Source organism: Trichomonas vaginalis, chromosome II, assembly GCF_026262505.1.
Source record: "Trichomonas vaginalis G3 chromosome II, whole genome shotgun sequence".
NCBI classification, from domain to species: Eukaryota; Parabasalia; order Trichomonadida; family Trichomonadidae; genus Trichomonas; species Trichomonas vaginalis.
This window is the reverse complement of record NC_067204.1, coordinates 982,262-1,008,620: the sequence shown is the minus strand read 5'-3', so window position 1 is coordinate 1,008,620 and position 26,359 is coordinate 982,262. Positions and strand designations below refer to the sequence as shown.

Genomic DNA, 26,359 nt, shown 5'->3' with positions numbered 1-26,359 from the left:
GTGTCAACAGCGGTCATGCCTGTATCTGTATCTCATATTTGCCACAACCTTTCTGTATCTGCATTTGTGTATTTCGGTTTCAGCTGATACATTTGATTTGGCGTGTAATTTGTTCCAGTTAATGGATTAATTGGGAGATCTTCATGCAGTGTGTTATTATTGTACTCCCAAATAAAGGCAGGAATAGCTTGAATGCTTTGGCAGCGCTCCAATGTCGGCCAGAATCTCTCAATCTTCCCATTTTGGTAGGGAGAATGAGAGTCTGTATGCCGCCATTGGACGCCCCAAAGATCAAGTAGATCTTGAAAGGCGCCCCTATTTTCTGAACCGTTGTCGGTCCAGAAACAATAAGGGGCGCCAAATTCAATGAAGGCGGAAGCTGCAACGTTCGCTGTCGTCGCTGCCAGCATATCTGGTATTTGTATACACGCTAGGACTTTGCGGCTAAAATTGTCGATTATGCCATAAATATACTGGCCACGAACACCCCTAAAATAATGAACATCTGCGTGCCAGATAAGATTGGGTGAAAGCGCCCAATATCTTACTGCTGTTTCTGGCCCGGCATGCTCTAATCGCGTCTTGGTGAAATGATTTTCTTTGAAGTATCTGCGTACTTCTCTATAAGATACATCAATTTGTTGTAATTTCAAACGTTTCCATTGTTTTGTTTGACCACAGGGAAAGGCCAGTGGTCATGTATCACAGCAAGAGCTTTGATTTGGTCGTAGGGATTGACCCTACGACCTTTCTTGCCTTTAGGCAATGGGATATTCTGTAAGCTAAATTGATTTTGTAAAAAAGATTTTGAAACATCTAAATATTTGAAATCATTTGATTGAAGGGTTGGGGCGATGGGAACATGGGTGCAAGCTTCTTCCCATGTCATTTTACCTTCTTCAATCTGATTGGAAATACCAATTAGGTAAATTCGATCGACATACCCTTTGTAAGGATTCATTCTAATGAAGTACGTTAACAATCAAAATATTCTATAAGTGTCTAGTATGGAATTCAAAAGAATAAAGAAAATGGTAACGTAAATAAACGTAATATTAAATAATTTATTAAATGAAAAAAAGAAAAAAATAATAAGTAAAGTGACTGAAAATGAAAATTAAAATCAGTGTACAGTTTTATTTTTTTCTCGCTGTGAAACGTATTCGGTCTTTTTTTTAAAAATTAATTTTTTGTTAGAGATAAGAGCTAAAACTCGGTAAACAAACTTCTTTATGTCTAGAAAATTCTATCTTGCCTTTTATTTTTTTCTCGCTGTGAAACGTATTCGGTCTTTTTTTTAAAAATTAATTTTTTGTTAGAGATAAGAGCTAAAACTCGGTAAACAACTTCTTTATGTCTAGAAAATTCTATCTTGCCTTTTATTTTTTCTCGCTGTGAAACGTATTCGGTCTTTTTTTTAAAAATTAATTTTTTGTTAGAGATAAGAGCTAAAACTCGGTAAACAACTTCTTTATGTCTAGAAAATTCTATCTTGCCTTTTATTTTTTTTCTCGCTGTGAAACGTATTCGGTCTTTTTTTTAAAAAATTAATTTTTTGTTAGAGATAAGAGCTAAAACTTTGCAGACAACTCCCCCATGTCTAGCAAATTTAACATTCGTCTCCCATTTTTATATATTTGGTTTAGAATGTTCGAAAATGCGTAATATGGTCATTAATATTAATTGAAAAGAACCTTGAATTAATTCAATCTGATCTCACAAATATTTTAAATTACAAACTTTGTAGTTTGAATAGATAATTAGTAATAAACTCAAATAACTAGTTTATTTTTGAATAAAAATTATTTGAATTTATTCAATTTTGTGAATTTTCCTTCAAAAATTAAGTTTAAATATCTTATTTGCCATATAATTATAAATACAATGAAACATATTCGAAATTGAAAAGAATGACTTTTTCTGTTCTTTCAATCATTCAATTTGAATTTTGCAATATTGGATTCTCATTAAATAGCTATTAAAAAACAAACAAGCAATTTAACTTACATTCAAATTTATTTGTGTTATATTCAATCTTCTCAAAACTTATAATTTTCGGCTATAGCATGATTATATGCTATATAATATAATAAACCTATAATAGTATCATTCTTTCAATTATTTGAAGAGAAAACCGAAAAAATCTATTTTCGGTCTATAACAATTTTCGAAAATTTGAATTAATCCGGAAGTTAATTTCTAATAATAAGTTTATCGTTTTTTATGATAATTCCCGAGTAATAATTATCAAATGATTTCGTAAAATTTATCAGACAAAAGAATCGAAATTGCATAATTTTGAGTTAAATAATTCTAAGCTTAAATTTATAAATACAATTAATAAAAAAAGCTTCAGAATTTTAACTTTGAGATAAAAAAAAGTAAGTAATCGAACACTTATCATTTCAAAATAGAAAAAAATAAAATAAATGATAATATCATATGATTATAATGTTTCAATTTCAAATTTTGACACAAAATTGAATTAGCTCATAGAAATAAATCAATAATCGTTTCTTTTACGAACGGGGAAAATGTTAATACGTTCAACATAAATTGAAATATTTTAGAAAAATCAAATAAGTGAGCACAAATTGATAGTTATCGTCAAATCAACGATAGCTTTTCTGGAAAACGGTCTCGGGCTAATTATATTTTTCAAAAAAAATTAATAATGAATTAATATTTAATACAATTTACGTAAAAAAAATCGAGTTCCTAATTGAGAGGATATTGATTACATGGCATAAAATTATTGCTATGTCAACAACACAAGCTACAAAAGGCACTGGAACCAATGCCAAGAAGGCTGCAGCATCAGCTACTTTAGCCTCAACAGCTCCAGCTAAAAAGAATCCATTCTGGGATACAACCTACCGTCGTGATTATTGCAAGGGCGTAAACGGCTGGACATTCAAAGAATTCTCCGATTCTGCAGATGATGATGAGCTCCTTTCATCTTCTGTTAAAACCCGCTCTATCAAATTAAACCCACTTTGGGAATCAACGTATCGTAGAGACTACTGTGGCGGATGTGAGTGCTCCACAGCGCCAGTTGGAACAAGACTTATGACCCGATCACTTGATGCTGCTGAAGATGACAAAGAAGCAAATAAGAATGTTTGGCAAACTACATATCAAATAGATTTTTGCAGTCGCTTCGCAAAGCCAAAGCGTAGACTCTGAAATATCAATTATTATTTATTAAATAATTTACCATTTGAGTTTTTAGCCAATATTATCAATTTTTCGCCTAATGTTTTGAAATAAATAGCGATCACTTGGTATAATTTATCGCTAAAATAATTATAAATAGCTTTATATTAACATTAAATTCAGAAAAATAAATTTCAGTTTATTTGAAAGCCCAAGAACTATACTATACTAAAATTATTTCATAAAAGTTCGGAGACTTTGAAACATTGAAACACATATCAAAATATCGATTTTTTTTAAAAAAATCTTGATTCAATGGCTTTAAATGTTTAATATTAGAAAATAGTTTCTTGCATGAAAAAATATGTGTGTAATATATTATGATGTCTTAAAAAATTAGTTATTGGACCGCGGCTGATATTACCGGTTACGTTGGAAGACGATAATATATCCATGGATAAAATAAAAATAATTATTTTCCTGAACAAGGTGATATTTCGGCGAATATCAAAAAAAAAAAAAAAAAAAAAAAAAAAAAAAAAAGGTAGTGGGGCTTCCAGGCACTTCGTGCCTTCTAGCCCTGAGGATGAATGAGTATAATGAAGTTTTTTTTTCTTGGGGGATGGCTTCCAGGCACTTCGTGCCTTCTAGCCCCCGAAGATGTTTAGAATATGAGAGAGGTCCTATAAACCGGAGAAAGTGTCATATAAACATCTGTCATTTTACTCAGAATTTTCATGAAATTTACACCAAAAATATATTTTAGGGTAGAAGGGTATATCTAACCTCTTTTCTAACCTCTTTTCTACCCTCTTGAATTTTCATGAAATTTACACCAAAAATATATTTTAGGGTAGAAGGGTATATCTAACCTCTTTTCTAACCTCTTTTCTACCCTCTTGAATTTTCATGAAATTTACACCAAAAATATATTTTAGGGTAGAAGGGTATATCTAACCTCTTTTCTAACCTCTTGAATTTTCATGAAATTTACACCAAAAATATATTTTAGGGTAGAAGGGTATATCTAACCTCTTTTCTAACCTCTTGAATTTTCATGAAATTTACACCAAAAATATACTACTAGGGTCATTTACGAAGAAATCTCAACAAAGTCTTTACGATGAAGTCTTGACAAAGTCTTTACGAAGAAGTCTCAACAAAGTCTTTACGAAGAAGTCTCAACAAAGTCTTTACGAAGAAGTCTTAACAAAGTCTTTACGAAGAAATTCATGAAAATTCAAGAGGGTAGAAAAGAGGTTAGAAAAGAGGTTAGATATACCCTTCTACCCTAAAATATATTTTTGGGTCATTTACGAAGAAGTCTCAACAAAGTCTTTACGAAGAAGTCTCAACAAAGTCTTTACGAAGAAGTCTTGACAAAACATTTACGAAGAAATTCATGAAAATTCAAGAGGGTAGAAAAGAGGTTAGAAAAGAGGTTAGATATACCCTTCTACCCTAAAATATATTTTTGGGTCATTTACACTCATTTACGAAGAAATCTCAACAAAGTCTTTACGAAGAAGTCACAATAAAACATCTGTCAAAAAACCGCTTTTAACTTCACTTAAAATGCCACGTAAGCTACGTAAGAATATACGTAAGAGGAAGAGAGCATTGAAACATCCAATAGTAAAACTGACACCACAACAACAGTTGCAACAACAAATGCTGAATGACCCCACTATGTTGCAACAAATGTCAAGCAATCCTATGCTTTTAAACCGAGTTGTTGGTGCACAGAGTGGAGGTTTAAGAGCGGCACTTTTAGCGAAATGGCAGGCTATGGTGGAGCTGCAGACGGAACAGCTTATAACCCTCAAAGTCAAATGAATTTGAGTTCACTCAAAAATCAAATAACAGATGTCAAAAAGTCAAACATAGACATACAGAAGCAAATAAGTGAAAACGAAAAGAAACTAGAATATGACAGACACACAAAGAAACTCAATGAGTTAAACGTAGAGAAAAAGAAGAAAGAAGAACAACTGAAAGAACTAAGTACAGAGGAATATGCGAAAAAAGTGTCAGAAAAAGCAACAGAAGTAGCAAAAATGGAACAAGATGTCATAAATTTGAAAAACCATACTACTCAATATAAAGTACTGAAAGATGAAGAGATAAAACAAAAAGCCCTGAAGACATATATGGATAGCGATGAGTATAAAAAAGAAGTTGAAGCAAATGTAAAGGCAGAAAAACTTTTACAGTTGCAAAACCAAACCGTACAGTATGAAAACTTAGCACAAGAAAGTAAAAATAACGACGCGGCTATGCAAAAGGCAATGAAAAGCGCAGAATATATAAAAGCTAACAATGACTGGTTAGATGCCCAAGCCAACGCTAAAGCAGCCCAGCTTATAGGGTCAATAAGGACAAAAATACAAGCGGATGAAGACAGTTCAAATGAAGCTTTAACAAATGCTGACTTTAAGAACGCTTTCGAAGCTCTTCATAGTAAGGTGAAACAAGTGAACGACTTCTCATCTGGAAAGAAACTGAAGTCTGAAGGTTTCGACAAAGAGTTAAAAGAAGTAGCACAAAATATGACGAAAATAACAGATGCAGCAACGAGACAGGCAGTTCAAAGTGCCTATGATGCCGTTAGAGCAACTGTTGTGAAAAGTCAAGAAAAAGAGTTACAACAGACCAAAACAGACCTAGTAAATGCTTTCTTAAGAACGAAAAGTCAGGTAGGACATTACGCTGCAGATGGAACATATGTGCCAGCTGGTGGAATTTATATACCACCAAACCCTCCAAGAGAAGCACCTGCACCAGGACTACCTAGAACATTTACATCGTCACATGGACACAGACACAGGCATGCACCAAAACCAACACAACAACCAACAGTTCAAAATCCAGCACCACAACAACAACCAACAGTTCAAAACCCTGCACAACAACCAACAGTTCAAAACCCTGCACAACAACAACCACAAACAGAGCAAGGACATAAAAGAAGTAGAGAACAAGGAAACCAAGAATTCTTAAAAATGCTTAAAGAAGAGTGTGGTTTCCCAGATACTGTTGACTTTAGTGACAGATATAAAGAAGCTATTGGAAAGTTCAAGGATGGAAATACTGACCCGAACCTATTTAGCTTTATGGCTCAGCACCAAAACGGATATAATCTCAAACCTGGAAAATACAAGCTCGCTAAGGGATATGATTTAATAGCATATCATCCAAATGACATGAACGAATTTACTCCGAGATATTTGATGTCAGAGCTAAATGACAATTCAACTTTCGTCATGAAACGCGTAAAAAATAGAGACGGAACGAAAGAACAAAAGCTTATGAATGCGGATGACGTAGATAGGGAAATTGTTGAAAACGGTCTCGGAATATATGAAATGCCAGCAGATGAGGTACAAGAAACTCCACAGGAAGAAGTTCAGATACAACCAGACATGGAAGAAATAGTTCAGCAACAACAGCTAGAAGAGCCTGAAGGAAACGAACAAGTCACTCCTTTGGAAACTAACTTCACAGAACTAGATGAAGATTTGGAACAGCCGAAAAAATCTTGACCCTCAACAAGAGTATGCGGAGAATATGGATATTTCCAAGAGTCTAAAAAAAATTCGGCTGACATAGTAGAAGAATATCGAAAAATGTTTGCCGACATACAAAAGACTCCAACATCAGATGAAAATATCCAGCATAGAATGGAAGAACTGAAAAAAAATGTACACAAATACAACAACCCTTTTTACTTACGAGCATTTAACGTTCAATCTTCGGATGAACTCGGTGAAAATAAAAGGTTAAATTTCAAGAAAACATATAGAAATGAAACATTGTTTAAAGTTCATTCAGAACCTAACCAAGATGGAAACAAACCTACTTTTGTTTCTGCAGACGATGGAACTACAATGAGATGGGGTCATAAAGCTAATCCAGATAGGTGGTTCATAAACTTACAACCACAATTCCAAGAAGTTGTAGACGCAATGGAAGTGAATGGTGAACCAGATATAGCTGGTATTTTCAGCGCGGCTTTAATGCATTGAAAGATATGAAAACATGCAGATATTTTGGACCAGTATGAAATGAACATGGCTGATGGAAATATAACACCTGACGTTCTAGAACATTTATCTCAAAGAACTACACAGAACCATAGAGATGGTATATTTGTGAAGAGTTTAGAAAGAAAGTTATGGACAGAGAAGGAAGAGAACCTATTGTACATGACCTTGCAAACGAAAGTTTACAAAATGTCATAAAAACTTACTTTGCAGACGATGAATCGAGAAGGGATGAATATTTAAGAAAACTCAAATGGACAGTACCAAATGAAATGTTAGTATTGAAAAACATGTTCCTTGACAAAATAAAACCAACTACAGAAATAAACGACGCAAGACTGAAAGATTGGGTAAAAGCTTTCCCATTCACAAAAGATATAGTTGGTAACATGGAAAGAAAACCAGAATGGCTACAAAAACATATATTTGGAAACGAGCTTATTCCATATGGACAGGCACTGTTTGAAGAGCTTGAACCAGAAACTCAGGAAAGAGTCATGCAAACAATACGCGAAGACTCAAATACAAACTATGACAAACTCTTTCTAGGATATAGGGTACCTGAGATGGCGACCAGAGCCCAAAGGCAAAAAGGACATGGGAAATTTACAACATACTAGGTGAACATGAGGCAAAGATGCAACAACTTCAAGCAGAGGGCAATGAAGGAAAAAGAAGAGTTAAAAACTCAGTCAGGAAGAAAGTAAAGCTTGGTCGGAGTGGGTTCTATTATGACATATAATCCAACTATTCTATATTTTTACTCATATGAAATGTACGCCGCTCAGAATATAACGCCAACAGTTTTGGATGCTATGAATGGAAATGTTTCCGAATGGTATAACGAATGCGACAATGCCATTAGAAGGTCAGAAATAGTTCCTGGAACTTACGAATATACAACTGCTGTTTCTTATGGAAACGTAGGTGAGTTTGGAGAAGGTTCTTCAACAACAGTAGATATTGCTTGCGACAGGTTTCATATTATTTCTATTGACAACTCATTCTTATACGTGGAACAAGACATTGAAATAAAACCTTCTGCCAAGTTGTCTGACAAGAAAGGTTGCAATGGAATTTTCTATGTCGGATACCAATATGCTCCAGAAGTTTTCATGGATATAAGATATATTCTAACTCTGACTTAGTTCAAACAGTAACATGGGCAAACTATGAATGGTTCGCTTTGAGAAACTCAGTACAACCACAAGCTAGAGAACAAACAGACCAGTATGCAACTATTGAGAAAATAAGAAGACTTGACCTAACGTTCCAGGAGTTTATGTTAACCTTTCTGGTTCAGATGGAAATGCTGTCACTAAAGTAAACTGAAACTTAGAGTTCCTTTGTCATCTTTCCTCATCTTCAGGTTTTTAAGATACTTGCCAAACTGGGCAGGAAAAATTTCTATCGAACTTACTCCAAGCAAAAAATAACTTAGTCATTGCACCAACACAAGACCCATTCAGCATTGCTGTAGCTGGAACTGGTGGAGCCAAGTTCTGTGACTTTTGCAAAGACAAAGTTGACTTAGACTTTGGTTTCTCAACCTCAACACTGAAGTAAACTATTATTTCAATGCTGCTGGAGATGCTTGGGACCCAGTTAAGTTACATGCGAAAAGTTTGAATGCAAGAGAATAGAAAGCAGACTTGCAGTCTATATGTTGGACCCAGATATTTCAAATGCTTTAGCTGCCAAATATATTGCAGTTCCACTTATGTTCCCTATACACCAAATATCTGTCAAAGACTTTGCAGGTGAAGTTGGAAACCAAAGTGCTGACCCAGGTGCAAGAACGGATATTGCTTTAAACAACTGCAATGAAACATGCAGATACTATGTTTGTACTGTTCAACGAACTATAAATGACTATTCTTGTTTCTACAACCCTGGTATTAAATATCATATAAACATAGATGGCAAATATTATCCAAGAGAAGAATATTCTACAGTTGAAGATATGAGGTCATACAACTTGACATTAGATGCTATGAACTTTAACAACAACTTCACAACAACCATTAACCCTGAAATGCAAAGTTCTATTATGCCATATGTGAAAGTATGGACTCATACAGGAGGTCAAAAAACTCAATATACAAATGGAGACCGTTCAAACTTTTGGCTTGGCATTCCATTTGCTGACTCAGAAGACTTTATGGGTGGTATTTCAACTGTTGGTACAGTTCAAATACAATATACTGGTGACAGAGACGGTCCAGATGAACTGAGAGCAAAGAAGTTTACAAAACCAATAGCACTTTTCACGGAAGATGCTCTTTTGAAGATTCGTTCGATGAAACCTGCTGGGGCTCCTCAGATTGGCATAACGACAGCTTCCATCGAGCAGATTTTGGCAGCAGGTCAGTAAGTTGTTCTTGAACTGACTTCTCTCCGTCAAATATTGACAGTACGCCAGTTTTGATATAATATTGTATTATAAACTTACCTTTAGAAATATCGGTCAGTTTTGTTGTTATATTTTTGTCTGCTTCAAGAACTTTCACCATCTCGGTTATACCAACTTTCTTTGCTTTATGAAAATATTTTGGTTCAGCAAAGACTGCTATTCTATAACATTTCCATTGTTTGTGTAAAGAACTACTCTGTCAATGAACTTGTATTGTTTGTGTGTGTAAACTTTGTTTTGCTTCAATTCGAAGAGATACTCAAATACGTCCATCTTTTTATTCTAAGTAAAATGTCATTTCCGAAAAATAGAAGCGTGAGTGTTTCAAAAGGTTTAATGGCGGTGGCAGATGTGAAGTTTAAATTCACCAACTCAAACAAACAGTCAAAGTGTTGTTGTCAATGTCAAAGAAAGAGATGTTGAAGTGGGGAAACCATACGAAGACGAAGATGGTATAACAATAGTTCCTGTAAAAGAACAACCAACATATCCTGAAGTTAGCAGAGACTTAAGTTCTGTTGCAGATATTCGAAACGACTACCAACAACTTAAAGACAAACTTAAAACTCAGGAGAAGATTTGTCAAGCTTTAGGTATAATGTTAAACTTGGTCGAACACAACCCTGTAAAAGTGAACTCATATGTCATCGCACCTCATGAAGTTTTGAAAGAACTATTGAAACTTTTGACAGAGGCAGACGATATAAACATCAAAGAAATAGAACCCGACATTGCTTGCTGTGGTGTTTCATATAATGTCATTGACAAGATATACGTTATGAAAGGAGGTGAAACGTTTGAACTTAAAATATAGTTTCCCAGACGTCATAAAAATATTTGACGACCACAAACATTTCATTAAAAATTTAGTTGCTAAGTAAAATGTCAAAACTTCTTGAAAGATGTTTGAAGAAAAATAATATAGACTTTATTTCATGTAAAGGACTTTACACACTTTTGAACGATATGAAAGACCCTGTTTTGTTTGTTCGTGTAGACAAAGGAAAGTTCTATGTCTTTACAAAATATTTGAACTTCTTAGACAGAGAACTTCAAGAAACGCATGTGAAAGTTTAGATGAAGTTCTTCTCCACTTTCAGAAAAACTTTTAAATATATGTAAATGGCAGAAGACACAATGGTTTATACTATTACGACTAAAAACCCTGAGTCATATAATTCTATAACAACAAACTTACAAAGTCCTCAAGGACGATATTGTAAACTAACCTTAAACACAATGACGACTAAAGCTTGTTTTGCTCTTTTGACACCAGAAGACTTTGTTGTTGTGAATGGTAAAAAAAATACTTCTTTGAAGATACTTACTCAGATATACCACCAACAGGTTTTGTTGACTTATTAATACTTTAAGGACGGATGTAACATGTGCTGCAACTAGAGCAGGTTTCATTATGTTTGGATGTCCGACTGAGTTTACTATAAACAATATGAGCTATAATACAAAACTTATATCTGGTTTTTACTACCAACAGTTTCCTATAACAGGAAAAGGTGTCATACAAGGAATGTCTGTTCCATTGACTTTAAGTACACCAATCTTATATATTGTTTTCAAACTTAGGTTCAAAGTGTTATTCGAATGTCGACAGAAACTATTATGACCAAAAGATACTTATGCGTATAAACAATACTTTCTCTGCTGGTTTGCCTATTGTTCATTCGAATGCAGAATTTTTCAACCTTAGTGAACTCAAACACTTTGGCAAGTATAACGTTGACATTAGTTGACGCAAAACTTTGTTCCTGTAAATTTTATGTCCTATGTATTTGTCAATGACGGCAGAAAGTTTCGAATTGGAAGATGCAACTGTGAAAGTATTGTACTACAAGAACAACTTCAACAACAATAGCTCAAGAACAACAAATGCAACAAATAGCTCAAGAATAAAAAAAATATTTTTTTTATTTTTATAAAAATGTACAGAATAGATGTTTCAGATTTTTATGACTTCCAAGCCTTCAGAAATATGTGTCCATTTAGAGACTATAACAAAGCAGTCGAGAATTTGAAACGTTTAGTCATTTATGTCGACTCTGCCCCAGAATGTTATGTCATGAAAGAATGGGATGTTGTCTTTAACAAACCAAGAGCAACAATAGTTTCAGAACAAGAATGTAGACAGAAACTTAAGAAAATAAAAGTCGTACAAGTTGGCATGAAGATGTTAGATGCTTGGGATATCTTATTGTCAAAGTTAGAAGATTTTCAGTTCGAGGTATAAAGTTCTATACACCTTCTCCAAACTTCTATTCTATCTTCACTGGATATAAATACGAACAAGTAGAATGGAAAGAAATATTATAGAAGCTTGGTTAGACCATGTCAAAGAAATTATATGCAATGGAAACGAAAAGGTTTATGAGTATATCTTATGTTGGTTTGCAAAACATCTTACAATATCCAAGTGCTAAAAATGAAACTGCTCTCATTATAATTGGAAAACAAGGAACAGGTAAGAACACTTTCTTTACAGATATCTTATGCAAACTGTTAGAGGGCTATTCGAATCCGAATATGACAAACTTAGAAAAACATCTGCGGTAAATTTAACTCTTCAATTGAGAATATGAAACTTATAGTTTGCAATGAACTTCAAAGTATAGATACAACAAAAGTTTTGAACTCAGATGCTTTGAAGAGTCTTATAACAGACAAAGTTGGAGTTGTTGAAAGAAAGTATAAAGACCAAAGAGTTTGGAAAATGTTGCAAAACTTCATTATGGTTTCAAACAATACTGTTCCGATGAAGTTAGAAAGTTCTGACAGAAGATATGTAGTTGTCAGAACGTCAGATTCTCATATGCAAGATACAGAATATTTTGACGACTTAGCAGAAACTTTGACACCTAACTTTACAACCACTTGTTCTCATATTTCATGACATTAGATATTTCAAAGTTCAATCCAAGACAAATTCCATATACCGAAGAGAGACAAACATTGTTAGAAGCAAACAAGAGTGTATATGAACTGTTCATAGATGAGACTAACTTTGAGTGTTTAGATGAAAGGTCATTGTACGATGAATATAAACAATATTGTCAAGAATATGGTTATATGGCAGCGTCTAAACGAACATTCTTGGCAAATGTCAAAAATCTTTTAGACATACAGAACGGCGTATATACAAAGAAAAATTTTTCTGAGTAAATTTAAAAAAAATATTTTTTTATCCGATAGAAAAGATGACGAAATATATTTCAGTCAACAAGTACATGACAGAAGTCAAAGAAGAACTAGACCCATTCGCTTATTTGAATGTTTACTTCTACCATTTTGAAAAGTCTTCATTCAGCAAAGTTTGGAACATCGAACCAGTTAAGTTTGCTATTGTGACTAAAAATGGTGCGAAATTTGAAGACTTAGACATAGAAGGTTTGTTAGCAGTCAAAGAAAATTTTGACAGAAGGTTCTCAAACCTTAAAGAAGGCAAAGCATACAAACTTGTTATACCTTATGAACCAAAGAAAGCAGACGACTATGAATATTATGAGTCTAAAGTTGTAGAAGTTCAAGGTAAATTGGGTAAAAAGATTTTAGAGTCTAAGCCAGTGTTTGCTCCTAAAGAGGAAGAGAACATTGACATTGACCCAGAAATGTTCTAAAAATAAAATTTTATTTTTACATGTCAAATTTTTTTTCTCTGGCTCTGGCTCTGGCTCTTTCTTCTCTTCTTCTACTTTCTTTTCTTTCTTCTCTCTCTTCTTCTTCTTCTCTGGTGGAGTTATGTCAAATTTGGCGCAACCATATTTATGTAAAAGTTCTTTGTCCTTTAATAGCTCTTCTATTCTGTTTTCTATTTCATCTTCAAGAACAGCGCATGTGTCTTCTTTGCATTCTAAGAACTTTTGTTGGACTTCATCTTTCCAAGAGGCGTCATCTCTGTCAACAAGTCTGTCATTGACAAACTTAAAGACTTCTCTGCCTAATGTTTTATGGTTCTTGTCATATTCCCAGAAACAGAACTTTAGAACAAATTCACCTTTCTTGTTTACACTATGTAAGATTTTATGGTCGACAGATGTTTTGCTGTCAAAAAGTTTGTCTCGAATATAGATAGCGAAATCGCTAGACATTTTCTAAAAGATAAAAATTTTAATTTTTCTAAAAATATGTTAGAAAAAAAGTTTGCTGACATTGACAAGAAATTTGAGAATGTTTTGAAGAAGAACAAGAAGAAATTAGAAAATGCTCAGATAAAGCCTATACATGACAAGTTCTTATTTGCTCAGAATGGTATAACAGGTCTAATTGCACCACCTGGGTCGGGTAAGACTTTCACTTATCTTAAAATGGCTGCACAACAACAAGAACTAGATGAGAAGAACCCATTCTATGAGTTAGTTGTCATTTGTAGTACTTCTGGTCAATTTGACCAAACCGTCAATTCGTTCAAAGATATTATAAAGAAGTCTAAGTTAGTATGTATAAAAGACTCTGAGTTGTTAGATTGGATAAAGAAGTACCAAAGAAGAGTTTTGAAGTATAATGCTATAAATGAGTATATAAATTCTAAGTTTAAAGACCCTAATGAGGAAATGCAGAGAATATTAGAGAAGAAACACTTCAGAAACAAACAGAAAGAGATAGAATACATTTCGAAGAAATTGCAATCTTACGATTGGAAGACTTACCCTCACAGATGTCTTCTTATCTTAGATGACTTTGCTTCTCATCCTTTGTTAAAGAATAGAGAACAAGATATGTGTCGAATTCTTAAGAAGCTCAGACACTTTAACATCTCAGTTGTCATTTGTGTACAGACAGCAAAGAGTTTAAGTAAGGATGTAAAGAGAATACTTACTGACATTATACTTTTCCCTGGATTGTCCGAAGACGATTTCATGGAACTTATGAAAGAGTCCATGGCAGGTAAGTTTGACAGACATGAACTATGGGAGAAGTACAAAGTCATACAAGACCCTCATACTTCTTTCAGAATTCATATCTACGCGAACAAAGTTCAAATTGTAAAAAGTCAAGCTTGAAAAATGTAAGTGTTTAGTCTTAGTAAGTCTGTTGTGGTGCTGGGGCTGTCGGTTCTTCTGGCTTTGGAAGGCATTCAGGAAGAGGAACGTCGGACATTGTCTTGAAACAATAAAAGACTTGTCTTGAAAAAGTAAAAGACTTGTCTTGAAACAATAAAAGACTTGTCTTGAAACAATAAAAGACTTGTCTTGAAAAAGTAAAAGACTTGTCTTGAAACAATAAAAGACTTGTCTTGAAAAAGTAAAAGACTTGTCTTGAAAAAGTAAAAGACTTGTCTTGAAAAAGTAAAAGACTTGTCTTGAAAAAGTAAAAGACTTGTCTTGAAAAAGTGAAAGACTTGTCTTGAAAAAGTACGGGTATCGTCTGAAATCAAGACCACTGTTCTCAAATTTGAGAACTTTACACCAAAAATTTCTTGAAAAATAACGGGTCTTGTCTTGAAAAAGTAAAAGACTTGTCTTGAAAAAGTAAAAGACTTGTCTTGAAAAAGTAAAAGACTTGTCTTGAAAAAGTAAAAGACTTGTCTTGAAAAAGTAAAAGACTTGTCTTGAAACAATAAAAGACTTGTCTTGAAAAAGTAAAAGACTTGTCTTGAAACAATGACCGACATAGACCCAGCAGATGAGGCAATTTACCTTATAGAGCTACCTGAGCCATCTTTGGTGTCAAGCTTGAAAAATAAATGGTTCATCTACTCTGCTTGTTTGAAGTTGTCAAAATACTCTGTTATTTTTTCTTTCAGTAGCGGCAAATCTTCTTTGAAGGTAAGTATTGTACAACCTTTCATATCATAGTGTGTTTGAGGTAAAGTATCTTGAACTATTTGTTTCACATCTTCATTCGGTGTCATTGAAATCGGTAAGTTTTCGCGATAGAACCAATTTCTGTCAGATTTGTAAATCTTAGCAAGGTCGTAAAAGCTTTTGTTGTTTCTTCTGACTAAATGCAACATAACCATATCTCTGTCTTCTTCATTTTCCATCTCTTCAGTGTAAATCATATACTTATAGTTCTTTTCCTTACCTTTTGGTACCGAACGTGGTATTCTTTTCTGAATGCTTTTGTCTTTTGCTTCAAGCTTGTTCTCTAGCTCTTCGCGTTCTTGTCTATGAAGTTCGTCAAGAAGTTTACAAACATACCATGAATAGCGAGCTGAAGCCCATTGTGCCACATTATTTACGAGAAGTCTATGAACATAATATCCTCTCAAACCATTTGGCAATTTTTCACGATTTTCATAGAGTTTTGGCGACTGGGGTTTTTTACTTACTCGCTGTTCTTCACTGTTTTCATAGAGTTTTGGCGAGTAAGATTTTTCTCGTAGTCGCTGTTCTTCACTGTTTTCAGAAAAAAGTATGTCTCGCTGTGCTTCGCTCAAAAGTTCTTGTGTGCTTTGGTTCCTAAACCAGTCTTGTGGTTTCTTAGTATCTGGAGCAAAACATGCTGTCAAAATACTTTGCATTTGGTACATGTCATCTTTGACCGAACGAATGAGACGGAGTTGTTTGTTAAACTGAACCCACTCATATTCTTCATTTATAGCTTCATGAACGATAGCAGTTGTTGTGTTCTCGGTTGTTGACATATCTGTCTTTACATACAAAATAAAAAAATAAAAAAAATAAAATTAGCGTTATTTTCTGACTTTCACAAAAGACCAAAAATAAACGCTTTACATGTATTTTTCAGCAACTTCGTCAAATAATTTTATAGCACTATCTATCTCATCTACTTCAAACGTTTCTTTACCTTTCGTGGGAGCACCATACATTTTCTCAAACTTTTCAAGCAGTTCTGTTTCAGCAGCTCTCATATCGTTAAAAACGCAACCTTAACTCTATTGACTATACTGTCATATCTTTGAGTTATATTAAATGTTCTTCCTATCTTATATCTCTTTGTATTGAAGTCCTTCGGTTTCTGAACAATGTAAAGTAAGCCTTCACTGCAACGTTCCGTATCGAATGAACCATATGTTATGAAATTATATCCAACAACTGGGTCAATCCAGAACAAAACTAGTGGTATAAGACTTTTGTCTATAAGATATGTTCTTGTTCCATAGAATCTTACCGATATCATAAGCTCAGGATTTTTTGTCAAAATTTTCTGAGTAGAAGCATTTCTAACCCAGTCGTGGGATGTTTTCTTTTCAGATAGTGTTAGAATGTCTGACAAGGAATATTTTTTGTATTTCTTTGAGTATCTTACGTTTAAATCACCAATTCTAACCATTTTGGTGTCATTGTCTATCTTTCTAACTGTTTCAAACTCAATGTTTGACATTTCCTGTTCTTACATACAAAATAAAAAAAAATATTTTAAAAAAACTAACTTTAATTTTATTTTGTATAAAAGATACAGTTATATCATGAAATTTGGTCATTTTTTTACGATTTTCATGTGTTTTAGGCGTTCCTCGGTTTTCCGCGGGTCGCAATTTTTTACGATTTTCGAATGGAATCTCTATCCTCGGTTTTCCGAGGGTAGCAAACATATGAGGAAATTCATGAAATTTGGTCATTTTTTTCAGCAAAAATAATGTTTATGTTAGAATGTTAGATCTAACATGTTTTCTAACATGTTTTCTAACATGGTCTAAAACTCTTGAATTTTCATGAAATTTCATACGGAATTCAATAAAAATATAATTTATGTTAGAATGTTAGATCTAACATGTTTTCTAACATGTTTTCTAACATAACTATTTACAAGCGTTTTACATGGTATATGTTGCGATGGTTCATGACTCTAAACAATTTCGTGGCTTCAATTTCTTCTGTCAGTACATCGAATGTTTTCACAATGCCGAAAGTTTCTTTATATTTCTTCTTGACGTCAGATAGAAGGAAATCGTTAGCGGTTGGATAGTTTTTGTTTAGAAATTCTAACATGTTCATTTTATCTTCTGCTGGTTTTTCTGCTTCTTTCTTTAAATCTGCATAGTCGTTTCGCATACGTTCTATCTCTTTGACGGAGTAGTTATATTTCCTCATTGCTGCTTTACATTTTGAACATTGCGGGTTCATTTTTGCGTTATATTCTGAAACCTTACCTGCAAGTATGACCAAGGCGTCAATTGCTCTCTTCATCTCGAACATAGCGGGTTTTATTTGTTCGTTCCATACCTTACCCCTACTATCTTTATCTCTTATTTCCCAAACACATTTTGCAACTAACGAAACAAAGTTGTCGTAGGTCTTAAATTCTTCGGATTTGTAAAGGTCAGAGATGTTCTTATATACCATGTCGCAATCTTTGTCCATAACCTTATGGTTGCAATGAAAACCAAGGAATTCATAATTTACCTTTCGTATGAACTTCTTTATTTCTACTGAGTCAGTTGCTTTGACTTCTATTTCATCGAATTCTGGAATAGTGAGTTTTTGTTGTTGGATTTCAGGAAGTTTAGGTAAATGGTCAATAATATCCTGCATTTCATAAAGATACTGTTCATTTGTTTCATCTTTCGCACTACAGTCTAAATTACTTGTTAAAAGTTCTTGCTTTATCTTCTGGATTTTTGTTTCGAAAGTATATGAAGAAGGAATGAAGCTTTTCATCTCTACTAACATTGAAGTTGGGTTCATGACTAACGAGTTTGGTGCTGTTGTTGCTAACATGTTCTTACAATAAAAATAAAAAATATTTTTTTTAAAAAACTAACTTTATTTTTTATGTTTTTTGTGAAAGTGTCAAAATTCATGAATTTCGAGAGTTTTCTACGATGTTAGAAAACGTGTTAGAAAACATGTTAGATCTAACATTCTAACATAAACATTATTTTTGGGTCTTTTACGCTCATTACGAAGAAGTCTTGACAAAACATTTACGAAGAAGAAGTCTTGACAAAACATTTACGAAGAAGTCTTGACAAATTCAAGAGTTTTGTGTGTTTTCTACGATGTTAGAAAAGAGGTTAGAAAACATGTTAGATCTAACATTCTAACATAAACATTATTTTTGTCGAAAAAAATGGTTCATTTACTCACAATATTTTTGTACAAAACGACCCCAAACTTTTAACTTCTTTTCTGCAGCTTCTAATGTTATCTTAGCGAGTTCATATTCTCTAAATTCTCTCTTTAAATCTTCTTGTTCCCATTGGTCTAGTTCGTATGGAGAATCTCTATAACCAGAACATATCTCACGTTCATGTTCTATTTGTTTTTCATGCATTTTTCTAACTTCTTCTTCGAACAAAGGTTTTGCATTCTCTACTGTATCTTCAAGTTCTTCTTCATCTAATTTCTCATGAACTTTCTTGTCTATGGAGTCCATAATTTTTCCAACTGCTATGCAATATTTTGGAGAAGCCCACATTGCAATATAGTTTACGAGTCTTGGGTCTACATACATTCCTCTAACCTGTTTGATTTCATCGGGAATTCCTGCATTAACATTGTATAAAAAGCACCCCGCGGAATTCCGCGGGTTGGTATATTCTTCACAAAATGCCTTAAAATACTCTTCCCAGGACTTATTTTCCAACAACCTTCTAAAGTCTTTCCTAAACTGCTGACACATATTTGTTGCATTTATATAACCATCCTTGTCTCTACGTAAGACTTCAATACCGTTGTAAGTGCCTTTTGTGAATGTTCGCCATTAGATTTGTTCGTGAACGTTTTTGCTTCGACTGTCATACTGTTCTTACAATAAAAATAAAAAATATTTTTTGGTGGTACGTCGGACATTCGTTTGTGGCTTAACCGTCGGACATTCGTTTGTGGCTTAACCGTCGGACCACAACGATAAAAATCTCATTTTAACTCACTTTTTCTATCTTAAGGAAATTCATGAAAATTCACCTGTTGAATTTTGTATAAAAAGCACCCCGCGGAATTCCGCGGGGTGGTATATTCTTCACAAAATGCTTGTTTTGAGGTCGAGCCATTTTTGGCTCCACCTCTTTTTTCAATACTTTTTCAGCACTTTTCCGTAGTTATATATGAAAGACAATTCGAGATAAAATTTCTTCATCTGATATAGTCCTACCAGCGTTTGTAAAGATATAGTCTAACGGTTTTGTATCTGCTACTTTTGTTCTTTGTTTTTCAACCTGAAGCATTTAATATATGTAAAAATATACTGTTTTAAAATGGTATGCCTTTTCATGCAATTTTTTACTTCATGCAATGTTTTATTTCTGTGCCGTCTTCAAGTATACCCCAGTACTTACGCTTGGAGAGAACATGAACTTCGGAAAATACCTTGTCTAGCTTAAAACAGCCCATCTTTTCACCGACCATTCCCATTTCAATGAGTTTGTTATAGCCTTCTTCGTTCGTCATGAGTGCGTCGATGTTCTCATAGTAAACCACAATTTTGGATTTGACCTCGGAGAAAAATTTGTTGTAGTTGTCAAGGACTGCCTTTGCGAACTGAGGGTAGGACCAATGTTCGACAATAGGTTTTACTGTGGTTACTAAGCCACTTTGACCTTGAGTGAATTCGTACTTCAAAACAAAAGGAGAAAACCTTTCAACAAAGTTGTCGACCTTCTCATAATGTTTACTCTTCATCTCTTGAGGTTTCTTAATGGAATATCCCCATGTCGAATTCATAAGCAATTTGAGTGTCATTGCAAGTTTGGGGTTTGAAGCTTTCCTAATATCATACAGTTGTTGTATGACTTTTCCAACTGTATAGTTCCTTCCTGGGAACTCACCGTCTTCGTTTGGAATTCCAGTCGGGATATATTGGACAAACCTCATGTATGCAGCGTTAAGGTCGACATAGTATATCTTTTCATATGAGTCGAACTTGTCGCAACCAATTGGTCCAGTTTGTGGAAATTCAAGTGAGTCTCTTATCTTCTGAGAAACTTCTCCTGTTATCTCATAAACATCGTCGAAGCAACCTGTTTCATATAAAACCTTCTGACCTAACTCAGATGCTCTCCAATACAATTTGACGTCAATTGGATGTCTCAATGGAAGTTTGTTTATAGCATCTTGAAGTTCTTGCAACCTCATTGGAAGTTCTTCTGGTTCAGGTTGGTATCCGAACAATCCAACTCCTTTTGGAATTGTGTACTTCTTTTGTACTAGAACTTTGTCTGGAACAACTTTTGGTCTTGCTAACAATGAAAAGTTTGTTTCATCTTTTGGTACAAAAGTTTCTGTCAGCTTGTCATCTGGAATTGGTTCCAACAAACCTTTCTCGAAAAGAATGTTAACAGCTCTGACAATGTTGCACTTACCTTTTCCGAACATAAGACTTTCGTTCAACATGAAGTGGTTGTGGAAAATTACAATCTTCAACCATGGTAAGTCTTTGTCAACAACATAGTCGTCATGTGAAGAACCTTTAGCTGTAGGTATGTTGACTCGGATATTGACATTTGCCAACGGTGCAATTTTTGACAATTGACCTCTGAGAATGTACCTTGTCTTCACACATGACTCAAGATACTTCATCTTCTCATCTGTAACAAGACCAGAGTTCCTGAGACATGTAAGAATACAAGGTTCATTGACAATTGTTTCAATTGAATTGTAAATTCCATACCTTGTCAAGTCAATGTCAGACTTATTTATGAACGGGAAGTATCCAGCATGTTGTCTGACTGCTTGAGGGTTAGGTTGGTACCATTCAAATTTTACACTTGCAATTCCTTCAATTGCATTCAAAATGTCTGAGTCGGAGTCAACCATTTGTTCTCTCTTTGTAGTCTTGAAAGCGTCAAGAAGTTGTGCGGCTGTTGTGACATTGCCATGTGCATAGTAAATATGACCATCTAAATCTGTTACGGTTAGTCTGAGATTGTATCCTTTCTTATTTCCGTCTTGTATGGCAGCAAGTACACCCATGAAGCCTTCTTTGTTCTTTCCTTCGTCAAAGTTTACTGTAAAGGTTCGACCAGATGTAATTTGACTTCTAACTTCACGATACTTTTCATATGCATATCTTGTTCTTTCCATGGGAGCATGTGCGTCTTCACCTTTTCCTTTTTTCCTTCTCAAAGGATGCAATTGTTCGTCATGTTTCCAGTAGAATCTGGCAAAGCCGTCGTGTCCTTCAACTTGAGGCTCACTAACATCGAAAGGCATGTCCATAAGACGTTCTTCTTCTAACCTCTCTAATCTGTTTGGATAATTTGCGCGTGCTGTTTCTAAGTCCATTTCATAGCGAAGACCAGACAATTTGTCATAGACTTTTATGGGTCTTCCCTTCCTATATTTAAACTTCTTTGAAACTCTCCAACCATATCTTTCTAACTCTGCTTTTATTCTAGCAGACCTTCTATCCATTCTATACGGGGGCATTTTTATAAAAATAAAAAAATGTTTTTTTCTTTACTTTACGTAACCACCGGCTGCCATAAGTCTTTGACGCCAACCCATACCAGCTAATGAAGGTTGACTTGGTTTAGTTTGGAAACTAAACTTTGGTTTTGGTTTATCTTCAGTTTTTGGTTTTTCTTCTTCTATCGGTTTTTCGTCACTTTTCGGTTCCTCTGACTTTACTTCACTTGCAGGTATGGTTGTGTCGTCAACATCTTCATAAATATCATATGCCATCTGTTTTTGTTTTCCTTTCAACTTTTTGTGTTTGTTGTAAAGTTTAGAATATTTCGACTCTAAGTCAATGAGATGTTCTATAATGAACTGTTGGTCAGTGAAGAATACCTTCCCATCTGTTGTCTCATAAACTCCTTCAGACTTCAATATTTTATTTGTGAGAGTCTGTTTCTTTTTTGAGATACTAGCCGTTCCATTTCTATGAAAAGTGACTTTGTAGTTAGGGTTTGTATTTCCAGACCTGGCACTTTCTATTATTGAATTTTTCTCTTCATCTGTAAGTTCTTTGACAGGTTTTGACAATGGTTCTGAACTTTTTGTTTGTGGTGTCAAATCTACCGTTTCAACTTCTTCGGTCATTTCATCTCAGTAAAAATTTTAGTTTGTTTTGTTTTCAACTGGTTGTTTAGGTTTTTTAAGTCGGTCTAAAACTTCCTGAGGTATAGGAAGAACTTGACAAACACGTGGTTGTGTAACTGCTGGAAGTCGACAAATCCATCTTGAACCCATTTGTCTCAATGCTGTATTGTTCATTTCATCTCAGTAAAAAATTTTACATTCCCCACGTTTGAGGCGGTTGCGGTTGGTTGTTGTTTACCCACTGTTGTGCATGGTTATATCCTCTGTTAAAGAATCTTTCACCTTGGTCCATATAGTGTCCTGCTTGGTTATAGTAGTCATTTGCTTTGTTATAATAGTTTCCTGCTTGTCTTCCTACATTGTCCATCCATCCTTGAACTTTTCCTCTTGTTTCAGGATTTGGAATAAGATTTGCTGCATCTCGTGCTACATCCCAACCTTTCTGTACAGTTTGTATAATAGGTTGTGCTTTCTCTTTAAGTATACCTAATGTACTCAAAATCTTCCTTCCAACTCCAAATACACCTCTGGCTATTGTTCCCACTGCGGGTAAAAATCTGGATGCAACTCCTGCTAATGCGCCAAATAAACCCATTTCTTATAGGATAAAAATGACGAATCCAAACAAGGACCCCTATGTTTCTAAGGCAACAAAGAAAGCACTCATGATAAAAATCTTTAGTTCAACACCAAATGCTTGGTTTATGGATATCTTGGAAAACATTCCGAGAGTTAGAACAGATGGACCTCCATACTGGTTAATATTTGTCGGTCAAAACACAAGATACTGTGAAGCCATACCATTATGGTCCAAAAATATTTTAGATGTGAAAACTGCTTTGACAATATTTGTTGACAAATACCATCCAACAAAACTGACATCTGACTGTGAAAGTTCTTTCAAATCAGACGATATTAAAAACTATCTGCGTTCAAAAAATGTAAACCAATATTTCATTGTCGACCAAAACCATTCTGCTCTTGGTGTCATTGACAGTTGTATAAAAATCTTAAGAGATTTAAATCAACCACAAGGTGGTGAGGTAGATGAAATGTCATATGACGACAAATATAGACACTTCTCCATGGCAAAGATGAGACAAGTTTTAAATATTTACAATAGCCGTAAACAAAAAGGTTTGGGAAACCATTCCCCGAAGAAATGAAAAACAACCCTGACTTAGAGAAAGACTATATTTTAATAGTTTAGTCAAAAGAGACAAACAAGAAAGAATGCCAGGCTTCAAACTTAAGAAAGGTGACAAAGTAAAAATAGAAATACCTAAACGCGACCCATATGAAAATACTATTGACTATGACAACAATGGGAACTCGACAGGTACTCATATTCGTGTTCGTAAAAATAGAAGAAAGTATACAAGAGAATATTATGAAGTTTTAGGCAAACATGGCAAAATGTACAGACTGCAAGCAGAAGATAAAACTACTATTGTCAGACCTCGTTTCAAACTTGTTAAGGTTCAAGGTGGTATACTTTCAAAGACAGTTCCTAACAAATATAAGACAACTCCTGACGAATATGCTAAAGAAGTTGAAAATGACGACTAAGCATTTCTATACCATGCGTAAACTGTCATGTAAGGTGGCATGTAGTCTTTACTTTGTCCCGTTGTTTGCTATCCTGTAACGCGATGTGTATGGTTTCCTTCTCCCTGAGTGTCACTCCAGTAACAATTTATAGCAAACTTAACCTCGTCTTTAACATCATATCCTTTACCTTTTGTCATTCCTGACCAATCCCAATATCTATGCTTATGCCAACCTGCTTGAGATGTACTTAAATCTATGTAGTGACTGTGTGCAGGTAAATTTTCACCTGAAATCGTTTTACTTCCACCTGTTTCCTTTGAAGAGTTTGCACAATACAAAAACCTGTCGACTATTTGAGTCCAAGTTCCAAAACCAAGTACTACTTCTGGTCTGGTAGAGTTCATTGACGTATAAATAGAGCCTATAGGATATAATGTTTGAAGTATTTCTGTCTTTAATGTTTGAAGCTCTGTTTTGTCTGCTTTTTTATATAACTTTTCTTCAAGTTCATTTACGTCAGAGATGCTATGTCTATGATATTTTTGTGGGTATGTTCCTTCTGTCCATGTGAAAATATACTCTTTTGTTGCATCTACATATCCTTTTATCCATGTCGAGTCTGCTTTTGTATTCCTTAACTCTGTAACACCTTTCTCAAGCTCTTTCAACTGTTGTCCATCTTCCATTAAACCTCTGGTATGACTTGAAACCGTTTGTGTCAACATATCTACAGTTTCTTTGTCGGCTTTAAGGTCTAAACATCCTGAAACCCACCCTGTATTGGCTTTACCTTCTAAAATCTTCGATGTCCGTTCATGGTACCATTCAACCATTTTTTTAATTTCTTCATCTTTTTCATCCACATATTCCTTATCTGCCTTCTTATCTAATGCACTAGCCACATATGCTAACTCATCGTTAACATATGTTTTATCCGCTTTGTTGTCAACATCTGCTTTTGTTGCATATGTTGCATCTGCTCTGTCATGTTCTTCTTGAACTTTTTCAATGACATACTCTTTGTCAGCTTTGTTGTCAACATCTGCCTTCAAAAGAAGTTCATCTATAGGTTTCTCGTTTAAAGTTCCTTTTGTTGGATTTATACAAACAGTATGGTTCTTACTGTCTTGAAATAGAAACTCATCTGTCATTGGGTTTAATGTCAGTTTTAAGTTTCCTTCTTTCAATGACTCAGATATCTTAGAATAGTTTGAAAAGTTTGTTGTGTTCTTATTTAGAGCTTGCATAATGAGTTGTCGGTTGTGTTGTATTTCTCTCATAGACGCTGTTTCATTTGACATTTTTATTCTAGATAAAATATGCTTCCAATAGAAAAAGAAAATTCAAGAGTTGCTACAACTAAACCATTAGATGAACTTTTTACTAATGTCGGTCAAAAGTTTGAGACAGAGACCGTAAAGCATGAAGGCTATCGTTTTGACTACCCATTAAGATGGCTAAGAGACCCATCTGTCACAAAAGCTATTGGCTTTCGTAGAATGAAGTTTGTGTCTGTAGAAGATAAAAGTTTTCCATTTATTGTAAGGTTTCATATAGATTATATATCTGAAGGGAAACGAAAAATGTGGGAAGAAATTGAGCTAATACAAGTTGACCTTTCATCTTCTCTACAGACTGCGTTAAAAAATATAGAAGATAAAATAAATTCATGTTATGCAAAATATGCTGATGAATATGCAAATACCGAGAGCACACTTTATGTGAGAATTGTATATGACAAACAAAATTCACAAGTGTCATTTCAAATCTACGAAGACAATCCAAAGAAAGACGAACAAATATATACAGAATTCACTGCAATGTCATGGTATTATTTGCAAAGAATGTTAAATCAGAAAGTCAAACTTCCTTTAGCAAATATTTACAGTCGATATGCAAGAGATGAACCATATTTATTTAAAGATGTTTTCGACCCAGCTGCTATTATTGTTCATGCTTCATTTTCTGGCGCTCAAAACTCTTTCTTATGCTTGGCAAATGACTTTTACGAAAAACCTACAAAGTTATACGAACCACCAAGTGGAAGTATTTCAGACTTTCAAGTATGGTTTACTACAGATGGAAGAAAAAGAATAATTCCATTATACCATGCGTTTTACTTAGAACTTAGTTTCATATACAACTACTATCGAACGATAAAAATATAATTTTTTAATACGGTTGAGGTGTTGGATTTGGTTGCCAACTAGACTGTGGTGCAGGTTCAGGCTGTTGTATAACAGGAGCTTGCTCTTCTGGTTCAGGGTCTTTGGGTATAATACCAACGAACTGACCTA

The 26,359-nt window shown here is 34.3% G+C and overlaps 16 protein-coding genes and 3 pseudogenes across 19 annotated transcripts, besides 2 other annotated features; 7 read left to right on the top strand and 12 right to left on the bottom strand.

The window, feature by feature from the left end:
- Nucleotides 1-1,322: 1,322 nt before the first annotated feature.
- Nucleotides 1,323-2,161: a mobile genetic element.
- A 589-nt stretch (nucleotides 2,162-2,750) lies between these two features.
- TVAGG3_0463920 (uncharacterized protein) lies at nucleotides 2,751-3,419 on the top strand (the record flags this gene model as incomplete). The annotated part of the gene is made up of 1 exon (XM_001322101.1): nucleotides 2,761-3,186. One exon carries the CDS (start codon nucleotides 2,761-2,763, stop codon nucleotides 3,184-3,186), a length of 426 nt encoding a protein of 141 aa, XP_001322136.1.
- A 250-nt stretch (nucleotides 3,420-3,669) lies between these two features.
- Nucleotides 3,670-26,359: part of a mobile genetic element that runs on past the window's edge.
- Nucleotides 5,307-6,388, top strand: TVAGG3_0463910 (protein of unknown function, DUF4106 family; the record flags this gene model as incomplete). The annotated part of the gene is made up of 1 exon (XM_051235197.1): nucleotides 5,307-6,388. A coding segment is annotated over one exon (1,082 nt), but the record flags the coding sequence as incomplete, so codon positions are not given.
- Nucleotides 9,235-9,573, top strand: TVAGG3_0463900 (protein of unknown function, DUF4106 family; the record flags this gene model as incomplete). Its single annotated transcript, XM_051235196.1, has 1 exon — nucleotides 9,235-9,573. The coding sequence occupies one exon, from the start codon at nucleotides 9,235-9,237 to the stop codon at nucleotides 9,571-9,573; it is 339 nt and encodes a 112-aa protein (XP_051093020.1).
- TVAGG3_0463890 (protein of unknown function, DUF4108 family) lies at nucleotides 12,822-13,241 on the top strand (the record flags this gene model as incomplete). The annotated part of the gene is made up of 1 exon (XM_051235195.1): nucleotides 12,822-13,241. The coding sequence occupies one exon, from the start codon at nucleotides 12,822-12,824 to the stop codon at nucleotides 13,239-13,241; it is 420 nt and encodes a 139-aa protein (XP_051093019.1).
- Nucleotides 13,298-13,712, bottom strand: TVAGG3_0463880 (uncharacterized protein; the record flags this gene model as incomplete). The annotated part of the gene is made up of 1 exon (XM_051235194.1): nucleotides 13,298-13,712. A coding segment is annotated over one exon (415 nt), but the record flags the coding sequence as incomplete, so codon positions are not given.
- Nucleotides 13,749-14,341, top strand: TVAGG3_0463870 (protein of unknown function, DUF4106 family; the record flags this gene model as incomplete). Its single annotated transcript, XM_051235193.1, has 1 exon — nucleotides 13,749-14,341. A coding segment is annotated over one exon (593 nt), but the record flags the coding sequence as incomplete, so codon positions are not given.
- On the bottom strand, nucleotides 15,317-15,693 carry TVAGG3_0463860 (annotated as a pseudogene). The gene has a single exon. A coding segment is annotated over exon 1 (377 nt).
- On the bottom strand, nucleotides 15,757-16,210 carry TVAGG3_0463850 (KilA, N-terminal/APSES-type HTH, DNA-binding family; the record flags this gene model as incomplete). Its single annotated transcript, XM_051235192.1, has 1 exon — nucleotides 15,757-16,210. A coding segment is annotated over one exon (454 nt), but the record flags the coding sequence as incomplete, so codon positions are not given.
- Nucleotides 16,410-16,911, bottom strand: TVAGG3_0463840 (annotated as a pseudogene). Its single transcript has one exon. A coding segment is annotated over exon 1 (502 nt).
- Nucleotides 17,334-18,248, bottom strand: TVAGG3_0463830 (organellar and viral DNA polymerase type B; the record flags this gene model as incomplete). The annotated part of the gene is made up of 1 exon (XM_051235191.1): nucleotides 17,334-18,248. The coding sequence occupies one exon, from the start codon at nucleotides 18,246-18,248 to the stop codon at nucleotides 17,334-17,336; it is 915 nt and encodes a 304-aa protein (XP_051093015.1).
- On the bottom strand, nucleotides 18,610-19,271 carry TVAGG3_0463820 (annotated as a pseudogene). The gene has a single exon. A coding segment is annotated over exon 1 (662 nt).
- Nucleotides 19,752-20,699, bottom strand: TVAGG3_0463810 (DNA/RNA polymerases family; the record flags this gene model as incomplete). The annotated part of the gene is made up of 1 exon (XM_051235190.1): nucleotides 19,752-20,699. A coding segment is annotated over one exon (948 nt), but the record flags the coding sequence as incomplete, so codon positions are not given.
- On the bottom strand, nucleotides 21,052-21,881 carry TVAGG3_0463800 (uncharacterized protein; the record flags this gene model as incomplete). Its single annotated transcript, XM_051235189.1, has 1 exon — nucleotides 21,052-21,881. A coding segment is annotated over one exon (830 nt), but the record flags the coding sequence as incomplete, so codon positions are not given.
- TVAGG3_0463790 (phage tail repeat-like family) lies at nucleotides 21,927-22,511 on the bottom strand (the record flags this gene model as incomplete). Its single annotated transcript, XM_051235188.1, has 1 exon — nucleotides 21,927-22,511. The coding sequence occupies one exon, from the start codon at nucleotides 22,509-22,511 to the stop codon at nucleotides 21,927-21,929; it is 585 nt and encodes a 194-aa protein (XP_051093012.1).
- Nucleotides 22,530-22,685, bottom strand: TVAGG3_0463780 (uncharacterized protein; the record flags this gene model as incomplete). Its single annotated transcript, XM_051235187.1, has 1 exon — nucleotides 22,530-22,685. One exon carries the CDS (start codon nucleotides 22,683-22,685, stop codon nucleotides 22,530-22,532), a length of 156 nt encoding a protein of 51 aa, XP_051093011.1.
- Nucleotides 22,705-23,106, bottom strand: TVAGG3_0463770 (uncharacterized protein; the record flags this gene model as incomplete). Its single annotated transcript, XM_051235186.1, has 1 exon — nucleotides 22,705-23,106. The coding sequence occupies one exon, from the start codon at nucleotides 23,104-23,106 to the stop codon at nucleotides 22,705-22,707; it is 402 nt and encodes a 133-aa protein (XP_051093010.1).
- Nucleotides 23,928-24,080, top strand: TVAGG3_0463760 (uncharacterized protein; the record flags this gene model as incomplete). Its single annotated transcript, XM_051235185.1, has 1 exon — nucleotides 23,928-24,080. The coding sequence occupies one exon, from the start codon at nucleotides 23,928-23,930 to the stop codon at nucleotides 24,078-24,080; it is 153 nt and encodes a 50-aa protein (XP_051093009.1).
- TVAGG3_0463750 (phage tail repeat-like family) lies at nucleotides 24,161-24,895 on the bottom strand (the record flags this gene model as incomplete). The annotated part of the gene is made up of 1 exon (XM_051235184.1): nucleotides 24,161-24,895. A coding segment is annotated over one exon (735 nt), but the record flags the coding sequence as incomplete, so codon positions are not given.
- On the top strand, nucleotides 25,907-26,230 carry TVAGG3_0463740 (uncharacterized protein; the record flags this gene model as incomplete). The annotated part of the gene is made up of 1 exon (XM_051235183.1): nucleotides 25,907-26,230. One exon carries the CDS (start codon nucleotides 25,907-25,909, stop codon nucleotides 26,228-26,230), a length of 324 nt encoding a protein of 107 aa, XP_051093007.1.